Here is a 26,261-nt window from a genome sequence, read left to right as displayed (position 1 = left end):
CTCCCATTGGGTGCGCGGGCGGGGGGCGGGGCCGCGCGCCCCCCTCAGGGTAGCAGGGCGGGCCCGTCCAGCGGCTCGCGCCGTGTCCTGCCCTGCGCTCGGTCCCCGCCGGTACCGGCCTATCCCCGTCCCGCCCCACAGGCCACACACGCCCCTCCCTCCTCTCCATCTCTACCGTCCCGCCCGCTCCCCGTCCCCCTCACGAACGGCGCGCACCTCCCCCCGCCCCCGCCCGGCGCCGCGGCCCCTCCCGCTCCGCCGGGGCCAATAGCGGGGCAGCACCGGGGCTGTGCCCCGCCCCGGAGCCCCGGAAGCGGAAGTGGAGCCGGTGCTGTCGCCATATTGTCTGTGGAGGGGCGGGAGCGGAAGGCAGGACCGGTCCGGTCGCCTGTGAGTACCGGGACCGACCGGGGCCAGCGCGGGGTGGGAGCGGGAGCGGGCACTGCGCCTCCGGGCCGCCGGGCGCGGCGCTGACACCCGCGGGCGGGCGGGGGCCCGGCGCGAGCGGCTGCTCCGGGAACGCGGGGGCTGCTGCGGGCTCGGCGCTGCAGCCGGGGCCTCCCGGGGCTCGTGTGCCCCCTCAGCCGGCCCCGCCTCGCTCCGCTCCGTGCCGAGGCAGCGCAGCTCCTCCCCGTTCATTGTACCTGGTGTCCCGCCGCGCCGGGGCTGAGCAGTGCCCGGGCAAGGGGAAGTCCCCGCTTGCGGGCACAAACGAGAAGCGCAGGTGCTGCTCAGCTGCTGCTGCAATGGATAAAATTAAACACTGCCTTTTTTAGTGTAAACAGCCAGTCTGTGTGACCAGTGGTTTTTCCCCCTGTGGTTGTCCATTCACTTAGTTCTTAATAAGTCACCTTAGTGTGTTGCTCTTCAAAACCATTTCCTCTATGAGATAAGGTAATTTGAATGAATAATGTGTTCTTGCTAGTTACCTGCTTCACTTATATTTTACATTTAAGAAAAATCTGTGTCGTGAGCAGAGTTGTCCTCAAATTCTGTACCTCTGCGTGATGATGTGAGGCTTAAAGTAAATATTTACTGCCCGAGGTTCTGCTGTTCAGAATTCCGCGATCAGTGGTGTTTGTAATGAAATTACCGTAACAATTGCGGGGACAAACATAATTGTTAAGGCCATGCTTTTGCTTACGTGGTGTTTGCAGCAGAGAAAACTGCTGTAATATGGTTTGGTTTTAGTAGGACCCTTGGTTCTGCTGGTAGCGAACTGTTCCCTCGTTGGTTGTGTTAATCTGTGTGTGTCTGGCTGAGTGTTGGCCGTGGTGAAGTGGCTGGAGGGTGGGCACAGCTCCTTGTGCTGAACAGTGAATCTGATGTTACGTTTGGAAGACAGATGGAGAGAGACTTTTCACAAGGGCCTGGAGTCACAGGACAAGGGGGAATGGCTTAAAACGGCCAGAGGGCAGGGTTAGATGGGATATTGGGAAGGAATTGTTCTCTGTGAGGGTGGGGAGGCCCTGGATCCTTGGCAGTGTCCAAGGCCAGGTTGGACGGGGCTTGGAGCAGCCTGGGACAGTGGAAGGTGTCCCTGCCCATGGCAGGGGTGGGACTGGATGGGGCTTAAGGTCTCTCCCAACCCAAACTATTCTGTGGTTCCATGATTATGAAAGAGGGAATGCAACGGTCTAGGTTTAATTATTCCCTTAAACCAATACTGCCCAGGGTTCTTAACTGTAAACTGCCCCCAGAGCGGTGCCAAACACTCCTGCTCTTGGTAATTTTTCATTACGGATGTTCCTTCAGCAAAGTTTTAATGTGAGAGGAAATATTATCTTAAATTCTAGTCCGTGTCTTGTTATTAAACTGAGCCCCAGAAAGGTTTCTCCTCAGCAGAAGTGTTGTATTTCTTGGTCTGCTCTGGAAGAACTGCGTGCATGATAAAAAATCGTACGTAATCACATATAATGTAATGTTTTACACCAAGCAAGATCCCTGCTCCAACATAAAGCCTTCAATAGCCTCACACACATGATGTTCCACTTGCTCTGCACAGGTAATTCACAAGATTGTCATGTAAGGTCTGCCTGTAGCCCATATTTGCTGTGAATGTATCTGTAGAATTAATTTTGAGACTATGAGAGTTTTCATTGGTCTCTGGTAAGTTATTCTGTGATTCTAATTAGTTGAATAACTTTCTGTTACAGCTTTATACTTTGGGACATTTTAAAAAACCCCACAAAATAAAGCACAAAATTATGCTCAGCTGAGAATTCTGAATAATTTCTGCCCTGACAAGAATGGGGAGAAGAATAATTACTTCTTTTTGCCTGTAATTGTAAAGTCTGTGTATTGTATGACTTTCTACTCTATTCTTTTCTTTTAGCTATAGCTTGAATAAAGTGGACTCAGCTCCTGAAGCCTCCTAATGAGTCTCCTTGCCTTTTGAAGTGTAACAGGGCTCCTTTTTTCTACTTTCTGATTATTCAATAGGACATAGTTTTCAGATAGTTACAGAAAAAATGCACAGCTTTAAGTTTTTGTGCCTCCTCAAATTGTCCTTGGTCTTAAATTTTCTGCAGCAGTCACTGTATTGCAGCATCTAAGACTCTTTACTTTTTTATTTTTAATTTATGAATGTTTCATATAGATTTGTTATCCTCTGAGGCTCTTGAGTAGGGCTGAATGTACTCCCAGTATCCCAGAGTTACATAGTCCCACCCACAGATGAGGATTCCAGGAAGTAATGCCAGGGATTGCTCTTGGTGATGTGGCAAAATGTTTCTGCTTAGGATCCACTTTATTTGGCTTCTATCTTGAAGTGAGTTGTAAAACTCAGTTAAGCTTAACTGATAAGAAAAATAAAGCTCTGCAGCTGGTAGCAGAAGCATGAACTGAAAAATAACTCCCTTGGGTAATTTTTTAATTTGAGTTCAGGCTCTTGGCCCTTTGACTGTACAGTTTTGCTCTTGCATAAAACTTTTCTGTCACTGCTCAGCTCTTGGTGTTCAAGAGACAGAGAAACTCATTGAATGATTCCAGCGTGGGCAGCATTTTGGGTTTGGTGCTCTGGCAGAGTCTGAAACCACTGGTGTGCAGAGTCCTGAACTTACTTCTTTACTATGTAGTTACTCAGTATTTAAAATCCTAAGCAGCTTTTGAAAAAAATATATTTACTCTGGTTTTGTTCTTTCCTTTGGAGGCTGAGGTGGCAGGAGGGAGGTGCTGCAGTCTCACTGCTCAGGGGTTGTACCTCAGCCTGTGTCTTAGTAAGGTGACAGTGTTCAACTGGGCTCGTCTTGAATTTCTTTATGGACTTCTTTATTTCCTTCCCCAAAATGGACTGGATCCTGTCTCGTCTTTGTAAAATACCCTGTTCTTTGCTTTCTTGGACAAGGAATTTTCATTCATTTTGGCATAAATGTCCTCTCTTTGAGAATACTTCATTCAGAATAATTTGTTTCAAGCAGGATGAGCCAAAAGAATATTGTATGCAAATGGTGGCTCAGAGACTATGCTCTGAGCTTAGATTTTGGATTTCAATGTTCCCTTGTCCCATGTTTTGTTTCCACAGCCACCATGTCAGAAGGGGACAGCATCGGGGAGTCTGTGCATGGAAAACCTTCTGTGGTCTATAGATTTTTCTCAAGACTTGGACAGGTTGGTTTTGTGAAGGATTTTTCTGACTCCTTTAGAAGCAGATCTCACTGCAGCTTCTTGAACTCGCTGCTTGTTGGATGGGTTGTTGAAATGCTGAAATCTATACAAAAGATTTCTTTTGAAGCCTTTTAAAATAGATAAATATCTATAATGAATGGCTTACTGGAATATTTAAATGGCATATATATGACATTGAACAGTGGAAATAGATGTTGTTACTGTCAAAAATGAGGAGTTCAGATTTCATTTAAAGTTCATTATAAGGAAAACAACTTGCATAAAATACAGAACATTTAAATTGCTTTATAATGCCCCAAGCATTACATTTTTTTCTTGCCTTTGTAAAATATAGAAGCTTGTAAGTATAGTTCTGTGTAATTTATTTGTAGTAAAGAATACAAATGTTTCATGTCATTCTCTTCCCCAAAATATTCCTCCCAAGTGCTTCCTTTTGCCCATACTACCCTCAAAAAAGCTTTATCCATTGTGCATCAAGTATTTTACAGCTGTGCACTTTGTGTTTCCTCCTAGATCTACCAGTCCTGGTTAGACAAATCCACCCCCTACACCGCAGTGCGATGGATTGTAACGTTGGGGCTGAGCTTTATCTACATGATTAGAGTTTATTTACTGCAGGTGAGAGACCTGGATTTGGTGCTGAAGTAGTTCCAGGTATTATTGTTGGTCGAATTTTGATTTTAAGAGTGTTTCTGAAGTGTGCTGTTACTTTAGAAGCACGTGTGGTATCGTTCAGGACATGGCAGAAGGTAAATTGTGTAGTCTGAGGAGAGAACACATCCTGTGGGTGTAGAAATTCCTGCTGCAGAGAGAAAATATGTGTGAATACTCAAGGATATTCCTCTGATGGCAATCTGAAATCACAAAATAAATCTCTGAAAACTCTTGTAATTAAGTTTTTACTTTTATATTCGAGGTGTGTAACAACATGCACAGAGCCAGGGGTTCCTTTCTAAAATGCAAACCGTAAAGAATGGCTTTGTCAGCGTTTCTCTCCCTGCAGGCCTGGCAGACCATTTCCCCACTAATCAGATGTTTCTGCTCCATGCCAGTCTGCAGTTCAGTTAGGAACTTGGGAACTGTTATTCCCTAAACCTGAAGATTATAAAATGTGAAACCTTTACAGGTCATAGTACTAGGAAAGTTTCAGAGACTGAATGCTGCAAAGATGATTTAAAAAGGGATGGTTTTATGCTCTTTATTACTTTCTAAGCCCACATCTTGAACATAGAGAACCTGGATGCCAGACCAAGGTTTTGTGTTCAATCTGTCACTACACGAGGAATTTGCTCTCCTGTCATGTTCTAAGACTTGTTTTGATCAGTGAGAATTCCTGATACTTTTACAAGCCCAGAAACCTTTCAGTCAATGTGAGGACATAGAGAAGCTTCTCGCGGAAGCAATAAACCCAGATTGTTCAATCTTGTTAAAAAATCAGGATCAGAAAATGATTTTCAGGAGGATTTTACCCTTGTCTCTTCCTTCCTGTGCAGGGTTGGTACATTGTGACATATGCCTTGGGAATCTACCACCTCAACCTCTTCATAGCTTTCCTGTCGCCAAAGGTAGACCCCTCTCTAATGGAAGATTCAGGTATGAGGAAAAGTTCCTTTTTTCCATCATTTTAAAGTTGGTCAAACTTCCAGCTCCTTTTGTCTGATACAATAGTGTAAAGATAATGTGACTTTAGCATTATATTGTATTTCTTAGACCTGAAAAATATCTATGCAAGTTGAAATCAGAAGTTGCTATAAAATTTGTCCTTTTTTCATGGGACTTGAGTATAGTCCATATTGTATTAGTTTTCTGTGTTTTGAAAGGAGGTTTATGTGACTTAAGCTCTCCCCATGGTCACTCAAGTGACTTGGCATTCCTATTCCCTATTTTCTTTAAAGGAATCTGTGTTAAGTTCCTTTTAAAGAATCTATGTGCACTTACATTAAACCAGCAACTCTAACTGGGATCTGTGTGTAACAATGGAAATTGGGCGTGGTTTTGTTTTGTGATTTTTTTTTTTTTCTTAAAATAGAAAGTAAAAAGAATCTGGAATCTGAATAGTGTAAAAAAACTACTGTGAGGAGGTTTGTGGTTTGGTTTCTTTTCTGTTATTTTTAGATGATGGTCCTTCCTTACCTACAAGGCAAAATGAAGAATTTCGGCCTTTCATTAGAAGGCTCCCAGAATTCAAATTCTGGTGAGTGCATCCATCTGCCTGTGTTGTGTTTTTGAAAAATATAAATATCTGCATGACATTAGTGGTAGCTGGGCTTGAAGGATTAATTGTTACTATTGTTTTTCAGGCATTCTGCCACTAAAGGAATCCTGGTTGCTATGGCTTGTACATTCTTTGAGGCTTTCAACGTTCCTGTGTTTTGGCCAATCCTTGTGATGTACTTCATTATGCTATTTTGTATCACTATGAAGAGGCAAATCAAGGTGAGATCTTGGCAAGAACAGAGAGTAGCATTTGTGATGTCAGGATTTACAGCACTGCTCCAAACTGGCCATTCAGTGGAGCCCTTCAGAGGTTAAATGTGCTGCACACACTTGGTTTACTGGAGGAACTTCAGTAACTAATTCTTTGAACATTAGTTCTTCAAGTGGGGCATGTTTACGGTGTTGAGCAGATTTTACAAAACTTTATTCTTGCTTTCGAAAGGTTTTGACTTCAGAGTGCAGTATCAGGGTTTTATGCGGGTTCTCATCCACTTCCTGTGGCTATTTTGGATGCAGAGGTGTTGAACCATCTCTGGTGGGTGAAAAGGGAAGTTCTCACAAGGTGATGTGAGAAAGTAGATGGGGAAAAGGGAAAGAACACAGAGAATTGATTCAGACCATTTTAACAAATTACTTATGGTTTGTTGGCATTTTAAAAAAATAACTAATTTTTTTCCCAGACCTTCAGAATTTTGGACAGGTGTACTGTGATTTGAAGTGGTAAATTAAAGATGAAAGGGTAGTAAAGAATTAGTACCTCTGTGCTCTGGAAGTTTCCCGTGGTTCCCCAATCAGTAACCTTCCCTATAGTGTCCAAATTGTTGGGTAAAGCCAAATTTGATGTTTATAAAACTGCTCTCATAGTCCTATTTAGATTTAAACTGCTGTAGGATTAGCTATTTCATTACCTTTACTAAGAACTCCCTTTCTAGAGGACTTAGTAATTTTTCATGTGTATTTTAAAGCATTTTTCCTAAATACTACCTCAGTTTCTTGCCTCAACAACTGCTGTTTTCTCTTTGCAGCACATGATAAAGTACAGATATATACCCTTCACACATGGCAAGAGGAAATACAAAGGGAAAGAGGATGTGGGGAAGACCTTTGCTAGCTAGGAAGAAGCAATCAACCTGTTGACCAATTCTACTGCTCACTAAAGGAACGATTTTGAGCCATTGTAACAATGCCTTTTTTCTTCATAAAAATGATTAACAGAGTGGTGACAAAGCAGTTGAATTTTCATTTTATGAGGATCTCGCTATTTTTATCTGAAATATCAGTTTCTCGAGGAAACTGGCATTCTAACCAAATTGCATTGAGTTTATTCTCTTTTGTAAGAAGTTGGAGAAACTTTGGATAATCCCATGGATTTGGGATAATGTATTCCTTTCAAGATCCGTTGCACTGGAGAGGTTAATGGCCTAGAGTTGGATATTTTTACATAGTTCTCCTGCTCAACATCACCCTGAAGTGCTGTGCACATCTGTGGAGGAAAGTGTAAGCTGGCACACGTGATGCTGTTTTCTGCTTCATGGCCGTGTGCTGTTTTCATAGCAAAATTCAGTAGACCTAAATTAGATGCAGAATTTAAGCCAGTTTCCTAAATGCATGGTATTACTGAGTTATAACCAAACAAATATAGATAGGAATAAGAAATTACTAAATTATGGGGCTTGCAGTAGGGTAAAAATACTCATTTAGCTTCTAAAGCAACTCGTTTGTGTTGGGTTTTAATGCCAGTTTCACTGTTTCATCTCCCAGCAGATGCTAAAATTGGGCTCCTTCGTGTGATGACTCAGAACTTTGTTCAAACTCTATCACAATTTCCTTCAAGGACCTGGAATTATAAAAATATATATTTTAATTGTTATTAGTTGGAGTTTCTTTCATACTTAATGGTTTCTTGAGTAATTGAAGCTGACTTCATGCAGCCCCACGGGACGTACCCAAACTGGCCAGAACAGACAGTGGTGGGGGTTTTAACACAGATTTTCTTTTTTTATGGGGGGGAAAAAAAAAAGAGAGATAAATGACCTGCATGTAAATTTTTTCATGTGATACAACTGCAGTTTTATTAAGTGACTTTTTAATTCCAAAATTTATTAAAAGACAGTGTTCCCCTTTACTTGTTCTCTATCTTTATATACATCTCTTAATCTAACAGTATTTATGACTCCTTTTCAATAATGGTTGCCCTCAATTTACCTTCATGATATGCCTTTTTCAACTCTTCAGGGAGCATTCACTTGAAGAAGGTAGGAAAAGATTAGGTCTCGGAAGATTCTGAATGGAATTCAGCAGCTTCAGCAGACAACTAATTGGAAAATGTATGTAGGTACCTTTTCCTCTGATCTTGTCAAATGAAGGATTTGTGGAGCTCTGCAATTCGGTAATCCTGGGAAAATGACAGGTAGTTTTAGCTCACGTTGACCTGTGGCTTTTTGTTTGTTTGCATGTGTTTGTTTTATTAGCAGTGTGGAAACCAGGAGTGTAAGCACTTAAAATTAGGGAGACAGTGTCCAGAATGGGCATTATAAAAGTACCAGTCGTGGATGTTCGTGGTTTGTTGCCTCAAAATCTGAAAGCCTTGACTTGGAGAAGGTGTTTTTAGGCTTGCTGGAGTTTCTGAATATGGACGAATCAGGGAGAAAAATGTGTCATTAATACTAAAATTACCAACTGGGATGACTCCTACTAAAGAGAGTGTTAATGACATCCATTGCAAATCTGACATTTTTACCTAAACTTTATTTTGAGGTTTAGTTTAGGCAAGTTTAGATTCATGCCTTCCTTTTGGGAAGGCAGATGCCCTGCGTCCAGTGGGATTAAGTTTTCAAACATGGGTTGTAGGTGCTGCTTGGCCAACAGTGCAGTTCCCCAGTTGAATCTCAGCCTACCATGGCTGGGCAAGTCTGATGGCATTTTGTTAAACTTTGTTCTGCTGTATCACTTAAATGTTAAAAATTAATTCCACTTAAAGAATGCATGAAAAACTTGGCTTGACAGCTTCAAAAACACTTCCAGTCACCACCTCCTTCCTGTCTTTTTGTGCAACAAAATGTTTTTCCTTACTATTTTCTCAAGAAGGAGCTGAGGCAGTGATCTCATTAAGTAGTCCTGTTCTGATTTGTGATATGGGTTTTTTTTCTTCCACTGTTGCCTTGGCAGTTTTAAATAGGTGAGGGATTCCTGAAAATTTTCTGGTGTGAGAAGGGATGGTATCACTTCTGTAAATGATGATGAAGGGTTTACATAGTTACCAGCAGCTATTTTTGTTCCATTTATAGATACAGTGAACAGTTAAACTAAATTTACTGGGTTTTTATGATAAAAGTTGGAGATTTAATTATTAGCTGGATAACCAGGATCTCTGCAGCTCAAATACCCATGTTAAAAGTGCTTTTAGTGCAGCACACCCGGCCCTGCCCGAGTCCACATTCAGTGCCATTTGTGAAAGATTTGTGGAAACTGTAACTCATGATGCACAGGCTGGATCACCTGGGTTCTTCTCCCTACCTGTACTTGGAAAATAAAAATAAATCAATTTTCTGCATCTTCTATCGTTCAAGAATGACAAGGTATGTTAACAACTAACAGTCTTCTCCCGTGTGCTTCAGGGATATTGGTAACACCCCTGGGCTTTGGAAAATACCACTTGTTATGTAGCTACAGCCCTAATATCTGGAATACCTGCTGCAGTCTCCATTGCTAATAGTGATGGAAAAACCTGAATTTGGAAACTGAGTCTTCATTAGTGTGCACAATCTGCATTACTGGGGCTTTGCATTTATTGCTTCTGTTGATCTAAGCAGATTTCAGTTTGTCAAATCACAGAACCCTCCTTTATTGCTAACACAATGGCACATGGCATTTATAACCAGAACTTCCACTGCACTTAAACTCAGGCTTTGTGTATAGCTTCTGTTCTTTGCCACTGAAGTCCACAGCATGGACATTACTATGTTAAAAAGGAGAAAGGGACTCTTAAATCACAGAATTTTATTAATACCTTAAGGATGTTACAGAAGGGTGGAGGACTCATTATCTACATTTGTATTTTGAGAATGAGAATTTAAGTTTTCCATTGTCCAAAATGAAGAAAACTATTAAGCTTGTGTTAAACATGTTTTAGAAACCCATTTTTAATATGGTCAAGGGCTACAGAAGAGACAGAAGGGTAGAAGCAGAAATAGCTTTATTCCATCATACAGGAATGTAGTGCCACCTTGCACAGGCAGTTTCCAGTTTAATAAAGCCTCTTCTTGGACCAGCCCAAGCTGTAGGACAAGTATGAGAGTATGAGCTGAGGCCCTTGTCAGGAGCCAGGAGGTTTTTCCTTTACATTTGGTAGTGCCGTAGGTAGATCAGTTTCTGAGGATGAAACTTCTCTCTGCACAGTGGACATTCTGCCTACAGAAAGAAAAGGGACGTACTGAATAGTTCTGTTTAAAAGTTTAAAAAAATCCAAATACAACTGCTTAGCTACTTTCAGAAAAGAATTTTTCAGTCCCAACTGTGGTACAAGCTCACCTGAGCCGGCCCAGTTTAAATTGCTCACCTTACTGACCTCACCTGTGTAATGTCAGTTACTGTATTTCAACAACTGCATGGGTGCTGCTCAGCTCTGGGTGCCTTAGTGAGACACAGGTCATTAGCAGCCAGGCTCAGGGGCCCTTTGCAGTGTGCATGTGCTGTGTACTCACCCTGGTGTTGCACCAGGCAGTGATGCACTCCCAGCAGAACAGGTGCCCGCAGGGGGTGGCTGTGCTGTGCCTCCGCTCCTCCAGGCACAGCGTGCAGCGCGACTGGCGCCCGGGAGCTGGCTCCTTGCTCGTGCTCCTAATTAACACAGGCACAGTTGGGTTAATTGCACTTACCCTGGCTGTAAGAAATACTTGATAACACCATCCTGAAATAAACCCTGTGCTCAAGTATCAACCCTTTTCATGAAGATCTCAAAAACACCAAAGCATGAAATCCAAGAGATGCACAAACCAGTGAGGAATTAGTTTTGCTAATTAATTAAATGGTACATTACATCAGGTTGTAATCTAAATTACTCCTGTGTTGTCCCTGTTCATGACAGCTATGACATTCCCACCTCTTTCCTAGGAAGTAAGAACCACCTCTTACTTCTGGTGAGCGAGGTTGCGGTGCAGCCTCCACTCCTGCCTTGCTCTCTGCTTCTGTTTGAAGCTGTACATCTGAACTCCAATGGTCAGCAGAAGGTGGAAGAGTGAAATTATTCCAAGAAACTTGTAACTTGATCGGATACTCTGATCTTCTCCTTGCAGCCCTCCAAAATGCAGCTACAGAATTCACAGAAATATACATTTTGTTACTGCAGTTTTATGAAACTGTTCTCCCTCTCCCCGCCTTCAATAAACTTGATTTGGGATTATCACTGTGTGCAAAAAATTGACATTTTAGGACTTCTCGACCAGCTGCCTCTTGGGAGGTGTAACTATCTTGAGTCAGGCTGGACTTAGCTGCTCTCTGCCCATAAAAACTGCAGCTTTAATTGGTTTGGTTCCCTTACTAATTTCTGAGTAGATAGTCGGACACCTCTTTCCCACACTGATGTTTGGAATTGTTGAGGAACTCTGTGTCTACACAAATTTCTAGGCCAGTGACTGATGGTTTTTTTTAAAAATACAAAATTAAGCTCTTTATATAGAAAAGTGGTATCTAAATGTGTACTAGGTATTGTTCAAAACAGTATTTCCCATGGATTTATCAAGTCACCTTTCACTTCTAGTGTATTTGTGGCAGACAGGCTGAAGTTACACAGGGGTATTAACTTCTGACACTGCATTCATGTTTATTACCTGTAGCCTCTTGACTGCAGGGACTCATTACCTCTCACATAATGCAAAACCTTGCCTCTCACCCCTCTGCTTTGCTTGTATAATCGGCCACAGCCAAATTCCTTATCCCATTTACACATATGGCACCCCAGAAGAGGCCAAAATTCTGCAGTGGACACATCTTCAAACAAAATCACTTACGTATGAGATCCCTGTGATCCTTTTGGATAGGTGATAGAACATGCCCTGGATGTAGAACACTGCCAGGTGGAGCCGGTGCAGCAGAGGGATGGATTGTTTAAGGACATACACAGCTTGGGAGGCTGTTTTCTTTTGCTGCTCCGTGAGCTCCCCAACCTGCTTCCGAATCCAGCTGCGAATTAAGGTCCTGCTGGGAAAGCCAGGTGCAGGGGGGTTCTCTGGAGTCCTGGATTCCTCAGCCTCCATCTGCAGCTCGTGTTCCAGGTGCAGCAGTGCCTTTTCCAGGCAGTAAGGTACCACGGTGTGCAGGGAAATGAAGAGGGCCCGTCGAAGGAAAGAAGGCACCTTCTTCTTGCTTGGATCAACCTGAATGATGTTCACATACTCTTCTCCCAGAGTCTGATAACCTAAACAATATTTTCAACAGAAAACAGGGTCAGAGGGCAGCTGGAGGATCGTTCTGGATGTGGTGAGCAGTGGGGACAGGCTGTTCAGGCCACAACTCATCAGGCTTTGCAGTTTCAGAAATAGCCCATTTTTTTTGCATTGAATTAGGATGAGCACCATGGTGGCATCCAGTATCTGCTGCAACAGTTTCAGGCTTAAAGCAGGGGTACTTTTCATGATGTCATACATTCCTACTTTTTTTTAAAAATTGCTTTTAGAAGAACATCTATCTGTGTTGATAAAGTGCATTTGAACCCAACTCCGACACTTTCGTGGTTTCAGATTTACCAGAAGGCATTTATCCAAACCAAACCACCCTGCATGCTAAAGAGAACTGCTGTTGGGCAGTCTCAGGTGGTGATCACCAGCACAGCAGCCGCGGGACTGGCCTCTCAGCTTTCAGATGTTGGGAGAAATGATAAACAACGATTAAAAAATGACAGAGAAGTTTTCCGGGCGTTACCTGACAGCGTGGTCAGCACGAAATAGGCCACATCGGAGAGCAGCTCCACCTCCCTCCTCCACTCCAGCCACGGCCGGGCACCTGCGGGACGGGGGCGCGGCTGTCACGTTACACCAAATCCGTGCTCACCCGAGCCCTTCCCGGGGAATTCCTCCCGGACACGCCACCAGCCCCCTCGCCCCCTCCGACCCCCATGCAGAGCCGCGGGCCGGGGGGCCCCGCTGTGCCGGCGGATCCTGGAACACCCGGGAGGGCTCGGGGTGGATCCAACCCCCCCCGCAGGCATTACCCGCCAGCCCCCGCAGCGCGGTGCCGGCCCCGCTGCGCAGCCCGGCCCGGTACAGCTCGTCCTTCTGCCCGCAGCGCACTAGCCGCGCCGGGCCCGCCGCCGCCGCCATGGCGGGCGGACGGACATGGGCCCTGAGGAGCCGCGCGGAGGAGCTGCGGCCCCGGCAGCGGCGGAGCACCCGCCGCCCGCGCAGGGATACCCCGTCAGTGCGGGGCGGGGAAAGGGGCGGGGCCACGCGAAGGAGCCGGGAACGCCTCCCCCGCCCTGAGGGGGGAAAAAGGGCGGGAAAAGGGGCGGGAGGAGAGGGGAAGAGGCTGGGAAATGGGGCCGTGAGGGGCGGGAAGGGGAGGGGAAGAGGCTGGGAAATGGGGCCGTGAGGGGCGGGAAGGGGAGGGGAAGAGGTTGGGAAATGGGGCCGTGAGGGGCGGGAGGAGAGGGGAAGAGGCTGGGAAATGGGGCCGTGAGGGGCGGGAAGGGGAGGGGAAGAGGCTGGGAAATGGGGCCGTGAGGGGCGGGAAGGGGAGGGGAAGAGGTTGGGAAATGGGGCCGTGAGGGGCGGGAAGGGGAGGGGAAGAGGCTGGGAAATGGGGCCGTGAGGGGCGGGAAAAGGGGCGGGAAGGGGAGGGAAGGCGGTGTCGTGGGGAGGGAAAAGGGGCGGGAAGGGGATGTGAGGAGAGGGAAGCGGCTGTGAGGGGTGGGAAAAGGGGCGAGGAAAGGGACAGTGAGAGGCGTGGGAAGGGGCGGGAAGGGGCGTGGAAAGAGGAGGGAAAAGGAGCGGGATGGGGCAGCGGGATCACAGCTGAGGAGGTAAGAACAGTGAAAGTATGAGGTCTTGGATGTTTCAGAGCAGAGCACATTTCACGAGGAGCACACCAAATCGCACCTCCCCAGGCAGGTGCAGCGCTCCACAATCTTGTACAAATGCTCCAGCCCTTCCGCAGCTCAGGGATAATTTAGAAGGAAGGTGTATTCAGTGTCCTGTCATTGCTTCTTTAACATCTGTGAAAGCCTCGTTGCATCCCTTCAAAGATGAGCTGTTTACAAGGGGAAAGTGAACAAGCTGCCCTTTGTTTCCTGGCGAGCTGTACATGAGGCAAACAACAAAGGCCACCTCCACACGAAAGCTACAAACACATCAACATGTCAGTGCATCCATCTCCAAAATCCCAAAAGGGGATAAAGGCTGTAGGCTGCGGGGGTGTGACAGAACTGCTTTTTCAGTGCCAGAGTCCCCACATCAGTCCCTCAGTGCCTGCCGGAGGTTCCTTTGTGGCTGAACCACTGGGAACAGGTGGGATTTGGACTCTTATCAGAATTCCTGATAAATTCAAGGAATTGACTGGACTGCTGCCTGGTGACTCTTGTCGTAAAGCTCACTGGCCTCTCGATGGAGGGAGACAGCCAGAGTCCTGCTACCTGCCATGAGGCTCTTGCAGCTGTGCCTGAGGTTTAAATATAATGCTGTTTAAATAGAATATAATATAACTTCTGTAAATTCTTATTTTCTTAATTAAAAACAAATTAAATAATGATAATATTTTTAAAAAGGTAGCAGCATCCTGTAAATGTTTACAGCCTATACATGTTTGTGTGTGTGTGTTTATATATTTACACTCTGAGCTCGGGTACATTTGTTTTTGCCAAAACACTTTTTTTTTTCCTAGCAGATTTTAATGTCACATTGTTTTAAATTCAGTTTTGCAGCACGCTAAAGTGAAGGGGCAGTTAAACAGTTCTGCATTTAATTAATTTATTTGACAAAGCTACTTTCACAGTAATTAAAGTAGGTGTTTTCCTGAAGAATTTACAGACTGATATGGCAGGAACTCACTGGAAAGTGCTGTGAGAGCAAGAGCTTGGTGAGTTTTTTCCTCCCTGTGGTTCAGAAGCAAAGAAAGGCCTGTGGCCAAACATAACCACAAATAAACTGGATATTTGTAGTTCTTTCAGTAGCCTATTAGTGCACAGATTGTGGCATCAAAGTTCTAATTTAACTGCATCAGAAGTTGTGCGTGGTGAGTAAAGCTGTGATGAATCTTACAGATAAGCAAGCGTTCTTAATCACTCCGTCCCTGCTCCAGGCGCTGCTGAATTTTTATTTGCTGGGGTGTATCGCATCAGTGGAATTGCGGAGCGTTCCCTCTGTAGCTGTAAAATCAGTGGAATTAGGGAAAAAACCATTGGAACATTTTATGTCGCTCAGCAGTAGGGGGCGCACCTGCATAAGGAAATGTCCCGCGGGAAATGGGATCTGGAATGGGACATTTTCACGCTTAAATATTGGGGCTCTGCTATAAAATAAGAAACTTGAAGCTGCCACCCTAAATTGTAGCATTTAAAAAATATTAAGGATTAAAATTTATTGCCCAATCCTTGGATCATTTTGTTCAGAATTCCAATCCCATCTCTCGTGTTTTGATTTTTGTTTAAAAGCAGAGCTGTGATCTCACATGTCCCACAGCTCAATTGTCAATAAAAACACCACACATATTTGTCGCCATTTTATTGAGGTGGGTAAATATGATTTTCTTACTTTATGGGTCAAGGAACCAAAGAAGAGCTTGAGAGGTTTTTTTGCAAAGCTGAAATCCCAACTAATGACCACTTAATTATTAGATTGGAAACCATTTCTAAAGCTGAAGGTCGGACTCTGCCAACAAATGTTACAACACTTGAAGTGTGTAAGTTCTGTGCATATGCTCATTGTGACTTATTGTATGGATTTTATTATATTCTAAAAGTTGTTTTGTGTTATTTTGAAGGGTGGGGGTTCTGTCAGTGTGTTTTGAACTGAGGAGGTGCAGCATGCCAGAAACCTTTCCATTTTGTGTAGAAAACTTACTTTCATACGCTTTCATATATATATTCGTACATAGATATAAACAGACATGCATATAATGTTAGCTGTTACACTATGCTCTGCCAGAAAAATCTGTTTCTTCTACTTTGTATTCTGATTGATACTGGTGACTTCAGAAAACCGCCATTATCTCTTAAAACGTAGCTGCTGTGTTTTGATTAAGTTTTCGCCAGCCAGGTTTCTTGATTTCCATGCCATGCTTCTCTGCTTTTCCTTCTAACAGACCTGACAGGGGAGCGTGCTGCTTCACCGACATTACCACACGGAAGTCCAAAATGTAAAAACCCTCGGTGCTCAGCAATGATTAACTTTTCCTCCCACAGGCTACTTGTCTGTGCATCGTAAAATCTGATTTTACCTCTGCAGACCTGTTAGGAGACAAGAGGTTCGGAACGCAGCTTTCAAACAGGGCACCGGGCAGATGTTTCAGTTTCCAACCTGAAGAACAGGTTCTACGGATGCAAAAGGAGCGAAACGTCTGTTCGGGATTGTTACCACCCTCCGATTCCTTTTGCCTCCTCCCACTTTGAACTTGTTACCCTGGAGCTGAACTGTTTGAACACGGGCTGTAAAGCTGCTTTGTGATCAGAGAGCTGAGAGCCCTCAACATGTAAAAGCGGGGCGGGATTTCGCTGCGACTCCGCAGGTCCCTCCCTCCTGCCGGGTTTGTCCCGGGTATGAAGGTTGCACGCTCCGCGCCCAGAAGCCGGGACAGCCCGTCTGCACTGCCCGGCCGGGACACACAAAGGTGAGTGCGGCGTTTGCTTTGGGCTTGCTTTGCTACTTTCTCTTACAGCAGTCGTTTTGGTGTACTTTTAACACTTTTGCTCACTCTTGGGCATTCGAAACAAAATTTATAATACTTTATCCCAGGAGTGTGCACAGCCTTATTATGTCTGTAACTGAATTTGCTGCTACTTTTCCTCTTGTCTTTGTTAAGAAAGAGGGAGAATGGAAAGAACATCATGTCTAATGCTTGTTTTATCATACTTTCTCTTGTTCATAAAAATCAGGAACCTGGGAATTCTGTTAGTCCTAAATTTTTAGATTCTCTGAGCTTGTAGGGATGAAGAAAACCACATTTGTGATTCAAGTTTAGACTTTTCTAACTGGACAACTGCCTTTTTCAATATGAAAGATGACTGCATTCATTCTGAGCTGCTAACCTGAGCCTTGAGCTTTCCCGGGTGTACTGAGCCAAAATGAAAACTGACTTGGATAAGAGAGGTTGGATGTAAAATAAATTTCAGGTATTTAAATAAAATACCAGTTTAGCAATAGAATGTTGCTGATTCTGTGACTGAACAGCCAAGTCTTAATTTGAGAGGAAAGACATGCATGACCCTTTGAAAAGATATGCATGTTTGGGTTTTTTTTTTTTTTTTAATATTTTAATGTTTTAAAAAATTTTGCTTGTTCTTCTGGGCTATAGAGAAAGAATTTTCAATTCTTTCCTGGCATAAAAGTGTGGGTAATGCTTGCAGAGACGTGGCAAATAATAAGGATGGCTGGATTGCTAGGGCTGTGTATGCTCCAAATGCCTCAGGGTTCAGATGTAGGTCTTAAAAATACCCTGAATCCTCAGGGTGATAACTTCTAGAACCATGTTTTGTTTCATGGTAGAGGTAGGTTGCTTGTTATAAAATAAAACAGAAGTAGATTAAGATTTGTGGTTGATTTGAGATGCGAAATTGATGCCATGTTCAGAATGGAGCTCGAAGTTAAGTTATTGTTCAAAAGAATGTGGTGAAAGTTTTGTCTATTGAGAGAGCTTTTTTTGTCCTTACTGAGGGGGTAGAAACTGTGCTGGGGAGAATTACTTTTTGCCCAGTGAGATTAGCTATGAGAAACTGTTCAGTGCAAGTGAAGGACGGGGGTGTGAGGGAAGGCCGGTGAGTGCCGAGGACACAGTGAGTTATCTAAGTGTGGCCAAGGCTGAGTGGTGTCAGAGTTACTGTGTTCTGGTGGCCTCAGGACTGGCTGTGGGGGACAGGGAGAAACGTTAACTTGGCTCTGAGCTCTTCAGCAGGAGCACTGCTTGTTACAGGCTGTCTGCTTTGGGCACAGAGGATTTATCACACAGAGTAGAGTCCATGACCAGATACAGATATTTGTCATGGCACAGCAGTTAACAATAGGCTTTTTCTATTCAATAAGCAGTATTTTACCAGAACAGCTTCTGTCATGCCCAGTTTTATAATATAAACCTATGTAACTGAATCTTGAAACATTCAGGGCTCACTGAGTCTTATATTTAATGACTCTATTGGCAAGATGAACTCCTATAATGCAGCATATTTTGATCATTCTCAGCCAAAGAACAAGTTTGTTCTGGCTTTGCAAAAAGGGATAACATTCCAGTTTATAGCCAACTCCTTCTACATTATCTGAAAAGGCTTTTGTTTTCATTCATCATTTCTGTAATTTAGCTGAATTAAAAGCTATTCCATACTTACCCAAGGTGGCTGAGAGCATCTTAGTGAATGGTCCTGCAGGAACAACAAAGCAATAAAATATGTGGTGTGCAAGGTTCTTCTATGTACTCATAGTTTCAAAACGACACACTCTCACTTTGGTTTTGAAATAAATGGTACAGAGCCCTCAGTTCCTAAATATAGCACAAAGGGGACAACATACTTGTGAATATCACTGGAATTTTTTCTTGTTAATTTGTCCAGAGCTGAGAAAATGACTGCATAAATGAATTTGAGTGGGTTATAGGATGAGGCTGAAGAGACTTTTCAGCAAAGATAGTCTTGCAGTTTCCCAAGGATCATCTGAATTTACTGCAACACAATTTTCATCCACCCAGATATCTCAGTTCTGCATTAGTTATCTTTAAAATTACCCATTTCTTCCCATGAAAAGCTTACATTGACCTGATCTTACTACTGAAATAGATTCTCCAGTGTTATACCTGAATCTTCTTCCACTTCCACTGTCTTGACCTCATTTGTGAGTTCACCTCTGCTCCTGTTGGTCTTGCTGGATGATGCAAACCTTGTGTCCATCACTTGTGACAATTCCTGATGGCAGCTGTGACATGAGCAGTAGGTACAGACCCTGCATCCAGGCTCAGCTGGCAGAGAAGGAAGGCCCTGCATGACATGAGCCAAGCCCTGTTCCAATGGGACAGCTATCCATAGCCACTGTGTACGACTCCCCAGCCCAGTTTTTGCTGCAAGTCACTGTGGAATTCTGGTCTCCACATTACTGCTTAGGGCACAGACTCTAAATCTGTAGGGAATTTCCAAATTTTTTATTCATTGTTTAATCTGCCGTCATTTTGTGGGGGTGGAGCGCTTCCCCATAGCACACGTAGGTGCACAGCAGAGTCATTGGATAGGTACCTGCACAGTGCAGGCTGTGACAAACCTTTACACATGCTGAGACAAAGTTCTGAGCTTCCTTCCTGCTCTTTTTCTGTACTTTGCAGTCTCACAGACTGCACATGAGGCTGCTCAGTCCTGAGTGAAATTTTGGGTGCAGACATCAAGACAAGCATGACCTGAGTGAGGACTTCAGATCCATTTGCATCACAAATACAGCATGAAACCTGAGAGACTGATTTTGGTATACCTGGTTCTGATCTGGCCCTGCATTTTTTATTGTCCATCACAGCCTCACTTGTTTCCATTTAATTAGGGAATGGCTCCTGTAGAATCTTCTGACATCTTAATAGTTGCCAGGGAGCTCTGGGTTGCCTCAGACATGACAAGGGAAATCTGGTGGGAAGGTGAAGGAGCTTTCCATGTTAACATTCCTGGGAGAGATTGAAAGTGCTGCACAAGCTCTGTAGTTCCCATTCCCTGAGGTGTTGTTTGCCAAGGGCCATTATGTTGAAACTTGAAACTTGCAGTAGCACTTTTTGTGTTCAATCTGGTGTACAGAGGATGTCTCCTCTCAGCTCTCCTTGCAGGATTAGTTACTGTAAGATAACTTAAAAGAAGCTCCTCCCTTCCACTTCTCCCCTTCAACCTCCACCCCCCCCGCTTGTTATTCCGGATTTCCTACTGCCCTTAGATGCTGGAATGGACTTTCTGGAAGTTTTCTCTGCCTTTAACTGAAAACATGTAATTTGTGTTTTATTAATTTAAAAAACAACAACAAAATAAAAAGGAGTAAGGAATGGAGCCTGAGGAAACAATGGCAGCTGCAACTGAGGTGCCTGGAAGAAGTTCTATAGCCTGCAGAGGAGAATCTCAAAAACACAACTTTGGGATGAGTTATAATGGCATTATGAAGTGTGATTGCTGCAAGGACTATGGGAAATATTTTCTATTTAAACAACAGGTTTTTGTCTCCTACAGTATAAAATGACCTATCCCACTTCTTTCCCTCCTGTGAGTTTAGACTGAGATGAGGTTATTGAAGTAATGTTATTTATTGACTAACCAAGTACTAAAGTCCACGATAAGGTGGAGAGCGAAGCAGAGCTGTACTTTGATATTTATTGGATCAGGCCCTAAAGACTTACTGCCTTGTAGTTCCCATGTCTGCACGTCACTGCCCTCTGTTTGATAAAATGAGGATGGATTGAGTGGTTCCCAGACCCATTCCTGCTAATGAAGAAGGAGATTCACTCATTTAAGAAATTGGTTTGGATGTTTCGGAAAAAAAAAAATTAAAACTGCAGCGTTCTCTTGAAGTTGCCAAGCACAAGCGTGTTTTTCTTGTTTGCAATGTTCTCTTAGTGTCTGTCTGCCTGTGCTTGGGCTCTTGTGTTTGGCCCTACCAGGCATCCTCAGGAGCAAGCTGATTGTTTGCCACTGGCTTGTGAAAGGGGAACACAAGTTGCCACCTTCTCTGTAACTCCCCCAGCATAAATTATTCCTTAATATCCAAGAGATTAATCAGTGCAGCAATAAGCTGCTGTACAGAATTAAAGCAGTTTGATTAAAGGCATTATTCTTAAAAGAAATTCCTGTTCATTTAGATGAAATTGAAGAAAAAATTTTTAAAAAAATCAGACTTCTGGAGAGAGACCAAGTCTGCCAGCATGAGCATTATTAGAATTATAGATCTCCTGATTACAAGTGGCACTGGAGCCCATAGTCTATCTCCTCCTCAGTATGACTCACAAATTCCCAAGTGCAGCAGAACCTTTTCCAGCAGTCCTCACTTTCTGTCTGTCTCCTAACAAGGAGATCTTCCTCCCCTCATTTCTTCTCTGAGGCTTTTTGGTTTTGGTGGTCTAGAGTATGAAACTTTTATTTTCAAAGTTCTTTTGAGCCAAGCTATTGGATGAGATTTAGAGCTTTGCTTAATTAGTTCCCTTTGCTTCCTAATAGAAATTGCCTGTTCTCCCTTGCTAATACAAAATGCAAATGTTCTTCAGAAGCAAGAGGCTGTTGTGTTTCCATTGTCACTTCAGACAGGTCTGGGAACTGGCTGGGGACAAGTAATGATGGTGAAACCAAGAGGGGTTTTGGCAATTCAGGATAAATAGGGAAAGGGATTACAAACAAGTATATCCCTATAGATAGAAATTGTTTAAAATTTCACATTTTGTTTCATAAAGTGAATGCTAAAGTCATATGACATGGTCCATACAAACCTGAAATAAATAATTTGGCTTTAATAATAAGTCTCCTTACTTGCATAAGGAATATGCAGTTACATCATGCAACAAAAATGCAGGGCTCCTGCGTGTGCAGCTCCAGCTCAGGCTGTAAGGGGCGGGTGAGGAAAAGCTGACAAATATTAAGTGTTCCTTTTAAGTGGGATGACTCTGTTCTGGGTGAAGGTGAAAAAACACCAGGCTGCCAGAAAGGTATTCTGGTGTCCTCTTGATTGCCTTTTCTTCACTTTCTGCTTTTAACCGAGTTGTTTGCCAGGGGACTCTGTTGCATGGCAGAGTGTTGGCTGTGTGCTCTGTCCCTTGGGAAAAAGAATTCGGGATCACACCCTAAGGTGTGGGCTCACCCCCTCGTTCCATGGGGCTGGAGCAGCCTCCTCGCCTTTGGAGCTGCTCTGGCTGTGCACTGACGTGCCTGGGCGTGCAGATTATCTCCGTGCAATTGCCCACTGAATGGAGCTGCATTCCTTAAAATGAGCAGCGTGTCAGCTGGAACCACACTACAGCTTAAAAGCAAATCCCAGCTCTCACATTTAAATATTTTAAAGTATTAATTTTTTCCTCTCATTTGATGGCACTTTGATCTTTTATCCATTGATCTGCTTCCTGATCAAACTATTCAGGTTTAAGTGATGACTTAGTTTTTGTGTGTTTCATCCATGGTATCAGTGTATCTATTCTGGGAGGATATCAGAGCTTGTCTGAGTTCTGTGGCTGCCACACAAAACCTCCCTGAACAAAAGCAGGTCTTGTGGGGTTAAGCTTTGAATACTACAGTGATATAAAAATGGCTAGGGAATTGTTAATGGTGTACACAGCTTTTATTGTCTGTAAGTGATATGGATCCTGTCTCTAGGGTTTTAAGTCCTTTTTTTCAAGTGAATACAGAACCTCACACAATAATACTCAGGTAGGGCTCTTAGCCTGAGCAGACAGTTTAAATCTTGTTCATGTGGTCTGAACAGATCCAGTTGCTCTCTTTTGGCTGTTTAATGTCTTCTGCCAATGAGCAGTGCTGTTCTCAGAGCCACAGTGCTTTCTACTGTAACAGAGGTGAGGTATTTCCAGACAGTGCAACTGATATTTTCCATCATACAACCTTCACAATAGATTTTCCAGGAAAGCCAAAGCTTCTTTCATTTAGTTTAATAGGAAGTCTGGGCCCTGAATGTTGTTCTGAGACACCAATCTGTATTTTTAGGGATTCATTGTATACTTTCCTATCAGCTGTGTAGGATTTATGGGGATTCGTTTGGGAAGAGGGGCTGGGCTTTTATTTTTTACCAACACAGGTATGCTGAAGATAGGGAGGAGAAGAAGGGAACTCTGAAGACCTGTAGGAAGCTGTAAAAGGTGGGAGTGAGTGCAGGAGGAGTACCTTTTGCATGGAAAGTGAAGACATTCAGAGATAGCTGCCTCAAAGTAGCGTCACTTTCAGATCATAACAAAGCATAAAGAACATTAATTTGACATAACTCAAGACAATAAAATATTTAACGAGCCACATCAATGTAAAGCTCATCTGCTTTCACTGCAATGATGCTGGTCTGGCACCAGCAGGAGCACCCGTGCCCATTCAGTCTTCCTCGCCCTCATGGATATGTTCTTTGGTGTATAATGAGTCACAGTGATTGAACTTCCTACAGCGGAAATGGCCTTTCAAAAAAAACCCTGAAGCAAAGAGGTGAGAGAGTCTGCAGAGTAAATACCCACCAGTTCAGCTTTCTGCAAAGGAAATAATAGGCTGATCTTGTCTTGATGTTACAACAGTTTCATCTGTCCTGTGAGCTGTGGCTTCCTGGATTAATCCCAGGGTTAAACATTCAGTGCCCAGGTACCAGAAATGGCACTTTGTGGCTAGTGGCTATAAAATTGTGGTCAGGAGAGCTGCCCAGATGACCAGAGCAGATAACTGAGGCAGTGCCTGTCATCTGTAGAAGTGCCTGCCCAGAGCATGCAATTGAGCAGCTCCAGAAATGCTGTTGAGTGCAGTTTTGGCTTTTTCCCTGGACAAGTTCATTTAAATGCTGACATGCCTTCTAACGTCTACTTTGGGTTCTGTTCTAAAAAAATCAAGTCAGCTCTGTGTAAGTAAGTGTATTTTTGGTATCAGTTCAAGGATTAACCTGAAGAAAAAAAACATTTATTTTGGGATGCACAAAATGAATACATGAAATGTATTAAATGAATACATGGAAATGTGTGATGTGCTTTTATTCAGTCTAAAGCAGAATGTTTGCTCTGTATTCTTTTACCTAATTATGTACATGTCAGGGAATGACAAGGGATACAATTACAGGGACAGGTGACAGCATGTACAAGAATGAATATTTGGGGGGCACAGGATGTATCTTTGATAATCTATTACTTTCCTCCCCCCTCAATCCCGTCAATTTATGAAATATGCCCTAAGATTATAATTTTGGTTTTAGTTACTCCACCTGTGCTCTGTAATAAAGATATTCTTTGCCAAATGAATGTCACTCTTTGATATGCCCAAAACTATTTCAGAGCCACAGGATGCCCTTTGAGATATTTCCCATTTAAATGTGGAAACAAATGATTGTAATGATACTGATTTTTTACAGGATTAATATTGCCAAGCACTGCTGTCCCAAAGATGAAGTTGCCATGCATTTGGCTCCACGTAAGGCTGTTGCTTCACTGACTGATGCTCCCTCTGAACAGAGGAGTTTTTGACAGCACAGAGAATGGAGAAGGTGGGGCTTGGTGAAAAGATAATGGCAGGGAGGAAGTGACTTCCCAAAGAAGCTGAATGAGGGACTAAAGACAAGGAGAGAGGTACAGCTTCAAACAGGCAGATGTTCTATAAGGAAATTCTCTTACTCATTTTTTGCTACAGATGTCTCAAACCCCCTCCTCTATTTCTAATCACTGTAATTAATAGTGAGCTTCATTGCCCTCTCTCTTTAAAGTAATGTCAAACTGGATCTGTGCTTTCACAACAAAACATGTTAGGGCAATGTTTCAGAGCTCAACTTGTAATTACAAACTGAAGGAGACTCCCAGAGATTCAAACAGTTACCAGCACTAAGTAGGATCCCAGGTTTCTGCCTGGTGTGATTGCTGTTTTGGAGGGAGTCTTCTTTGACCTTCTTTCTCTGAGGAAGGTGTCCACTGAAAGTTTTGGAAAGGTGAGTCTTCTGTATCCAGTGGGCAGAAGATGGGTAAGAAGAGGGAAAGGGAATGCCAGACAATGACAAAGAGATACAGTATGGAGACAGCTGACAAAAGGTAAGAGGGACAAAGAGCTTTAAGGGTTAGAGATGGAAGCGAAGGTAGAAGCCAACATCAGGCAGAGTCCTTTGGGAATGTACCCGATACATTCACTGGATCTGCAGAATGACTGAGTTAAGTGTGTGTGTATATATTATATCTGTGTGTGTTTGTGTATAAAATAATTGATCCCAGCATGAGTACGTTGGTTTCTGGAGAAGTTGCTGCTGGTAGAAATGGAGCTTTGTCTGTTTGTGGAAAATCCTGGGGTGAGGGAAGGAAGAGTTGGTGCCTTCTGTCTGCTGAGGTCAGTCCATTGTACGTCACCTAACTATGTTCCTGTAGTAAATATCTCACAATAAACACTTAAAGTAACTTCCACTGTTTAAAAAAAATGTCTTCTCCAGGGTAGCCACATGCAAGAAACACTGGGAAGATACACGGAATGTTTGTGACTCCTGTGCTCCTGGGAAGGCCCCTCACATCCCTCCTGTCAAGACTGAGCTCCGTGGTTCTTTCTCCACACTGATACTACAAATTCTGTTGCTCAATGAGTGGAATATGTATCAGAAGAATTAAACCAGGACAGTCTCCTGAATGTGGAATTCCAGAGAAGGCACTCACTTGCACTTCCAAAGCAAGCAAACCAGCAACATCCTGAAATTGTTGCTTTTTCTTGGATATTTTCATTGCTTGACTGAAACTTTCTGCGGATATCTGCCCTGAAGTGCTTTGTTTGACTTGGAGCAAGCACTGTTGCTAGGCTGCTCTGAAAGCTTGAGATGGCTCTGACTTCTCCAAAATCTCTAGCAGGGGATTTGACACAAAGAGAAGAATCCATTCTCCATGAGGGAAACTGCTGCCATTTCCTCTCTGCAAACATCCTCACAGTAGGTGAGTGGAAGGGTACCATCCTTTCATGTCATAGTTTGGTATTGAAAATGCACTCTTTCTTCTCCAAATTTACTTTTATTGTATTGAGATTTCATATGGGACTGCTAGTTTTCCTTAAATTTGAAGGAACTGTGCTTGTGTGTTCCTTTTTCCTGTGTGGTTGGTATTGTGACTAGAGTTTGGGTAAAGTGTATTAAAAAATCCCCAAAACAACCATTGCCCCGTATGCTGAGGATAACTTTGAATCAATCTTTCTTCTGTCCTTGCTTGTACAGTCTGTGAGGTTTCAGTCATGTGAAGGCACCTTCATGTGTAAAACTTGTAAAAAATGTAAATGTAGTATCCTGGGATGAGACTGTCAAGAGATTGCAACTTTTTTCCTTGATTCTTTCCAGTGCTTCTGGAAAATCTTTCTTGAAGTTGATGAGACTGGGATTTATAGTGCCTCAGGTTGTGGCTGTGTGCCACGGAGTTGTCTGAACTGAGCTGGGAGGTGCAGAGCTCAAAGAATGACTATTGTTGGCTGTTGCTCTTTTTTCAGTGTTGACAGCTCGCGCAGGGGAAAATGAGCTCTTCTCTTAGGAAGCTCTGGAGATTACAGATGTGATTGTGCACATCAAGTGTAGACTGGAGATTGGGTA

The 26,261-nt window shown here is 43.5% G+C and overlaps 3 protein-coding genes across 6 annotated transcripts in view; 2 read left to right on the top strand and 1 right to left on the bottom strand.

Annotated features, from left to right (window-relative positions):
* The first annotated feature begins 284 nt into the window (after positions 1–284).
* Positions 285–9,402, top strand: RER1 (retention in endoplasmic reticulum sorting receptor 1). Its single transcript, XM_039564022.1, has 7 exons — positions 285–390; positions 3,524–3,609; positions 4,141–4,245; positions 5,121–5,220; positions 5,743–5,821; positions 5,928–6,063; positions 6,870–9,402. Exons 2-7 carry the CDS (start codon positions 3,529–3,531, stop codon positions 6,957–6,959), a joined length of 591 nt encoding a protein of 196 aa, XP_039419956.1. The 5' UTR covers positions 285–390; positions 3,524–3,528; the 3' UTR covers positions 6,960–9,402.
* A 424-nt stretch (positions 9,403–9,826) lies between these two features.
* On the bottom strand, positions 9,827–13,237 carry PEX10 (peroxisomal biogenesis factor 10). Its single transcript, XM_039564021.1, has 6 exons — positions 13,052–13,237; positions 12,763–12,843; positions 11,853–12,259; positions 10,978–11,153; positions 10,548–10,683; positions 9,827–10,254 (listed from the first exon to the last, which is right to left on the bottom strand). Exons 1-6 carry the CDS (start codon positions 13,158–13,160, stop codon positions 10,183–10,185), a joined length of 981 nt encoding a protein of 326 aa, XP_039419955.1. The 5' UTR covers positions 13,161–13,237; the 3' UTR covers positions 9,827–10,182.
* Positions 13,238–16,483: 3,246 nt separating this feature from the next.
* The window catches only part of PLCH2 (phospholipase C eta 2), a 74,277-nt gene continuing 64,499 nt past the window's right edge, over positions 16,484–26,261 (top strand). The window contains exons 1-2 of one of the 4 annotated variants that reach the window (XM_019289760.3): positions 16,484–16,659; positions 25,134–25,620. In XM_019289760.3, coding sequence (XP_019145305.3) covers positions 25,509–25,620 — 112 coding nt within the window. In that variant the 5' untranslated portion in view covers positions 16,484–16,659; positions 25,134–25,508. The other 3 variants (XM_039564105.1, XM_019289761.3, XM_019289762.3) reach the window with 3 other exon arrangements.

This window comes from Corvus cornix, chromosome 21 (assembly GCF_000738735.6).
Source record: "Corvus cornix cornix isolate S_Up_H32 chromosome 21, ASM73873v5, whole genome shotgun sequence".
NCBI lineage: Eukaryota > Metazoa > Chordata > Aves > Passeriformes > Corvidae > Corvus > Corvus cornix.
Note: the sequence above shows the minus strand (reverse complement) of the source record. Positions and strands in the feature narration are given on the sequence as shown.

Bases quoted from the DNA above. Each gene is read 5' to 3' on its own strand.
- RER1 (XM_039564022.1), top strand. From the start codon at position 3,529: ATGTCAGAAGGGGACAGCATCGGGGAGTCTGTGCATGGAAAACCTTCT. The intron at 4,246-5,120 runs GTGAGAGACCTG...CTTCCTGTGCAG, and splicing joins TTAGAGTTTATTTACTGCAG to GGTTGGTACATTGTGACATA. The intron at 6,064-6,869 runs GTGAGATCTTGG...TTCTCTTTGCAG, and splicing joins CTATGAAGAGGCAAATCAAG to CACATGATAAAGTACAGATA.
- PEX10 (XM_039564021.1), bottom strand. From the start codon at position 13,160: ATGGCGGCGGCGGCGGGCCCGGCGCGGCTAGTGCGCTGCGGGCAGAAG. The intron at 11,154-11,852 runs GTAAGTGATTTT...TGAATTCTGTAG, and splicing joins GGATCACAGGGATCTCATAC to CTGCATTTTGGAGGGCTGCA. The intron at 10,255-10,547 runs GTGAGTACACAG...TTCTTTCTGTAG, and splicing joins CTGCCTGGTGCAACACCAGG to GCAGAATGTCCACTGTGCAG.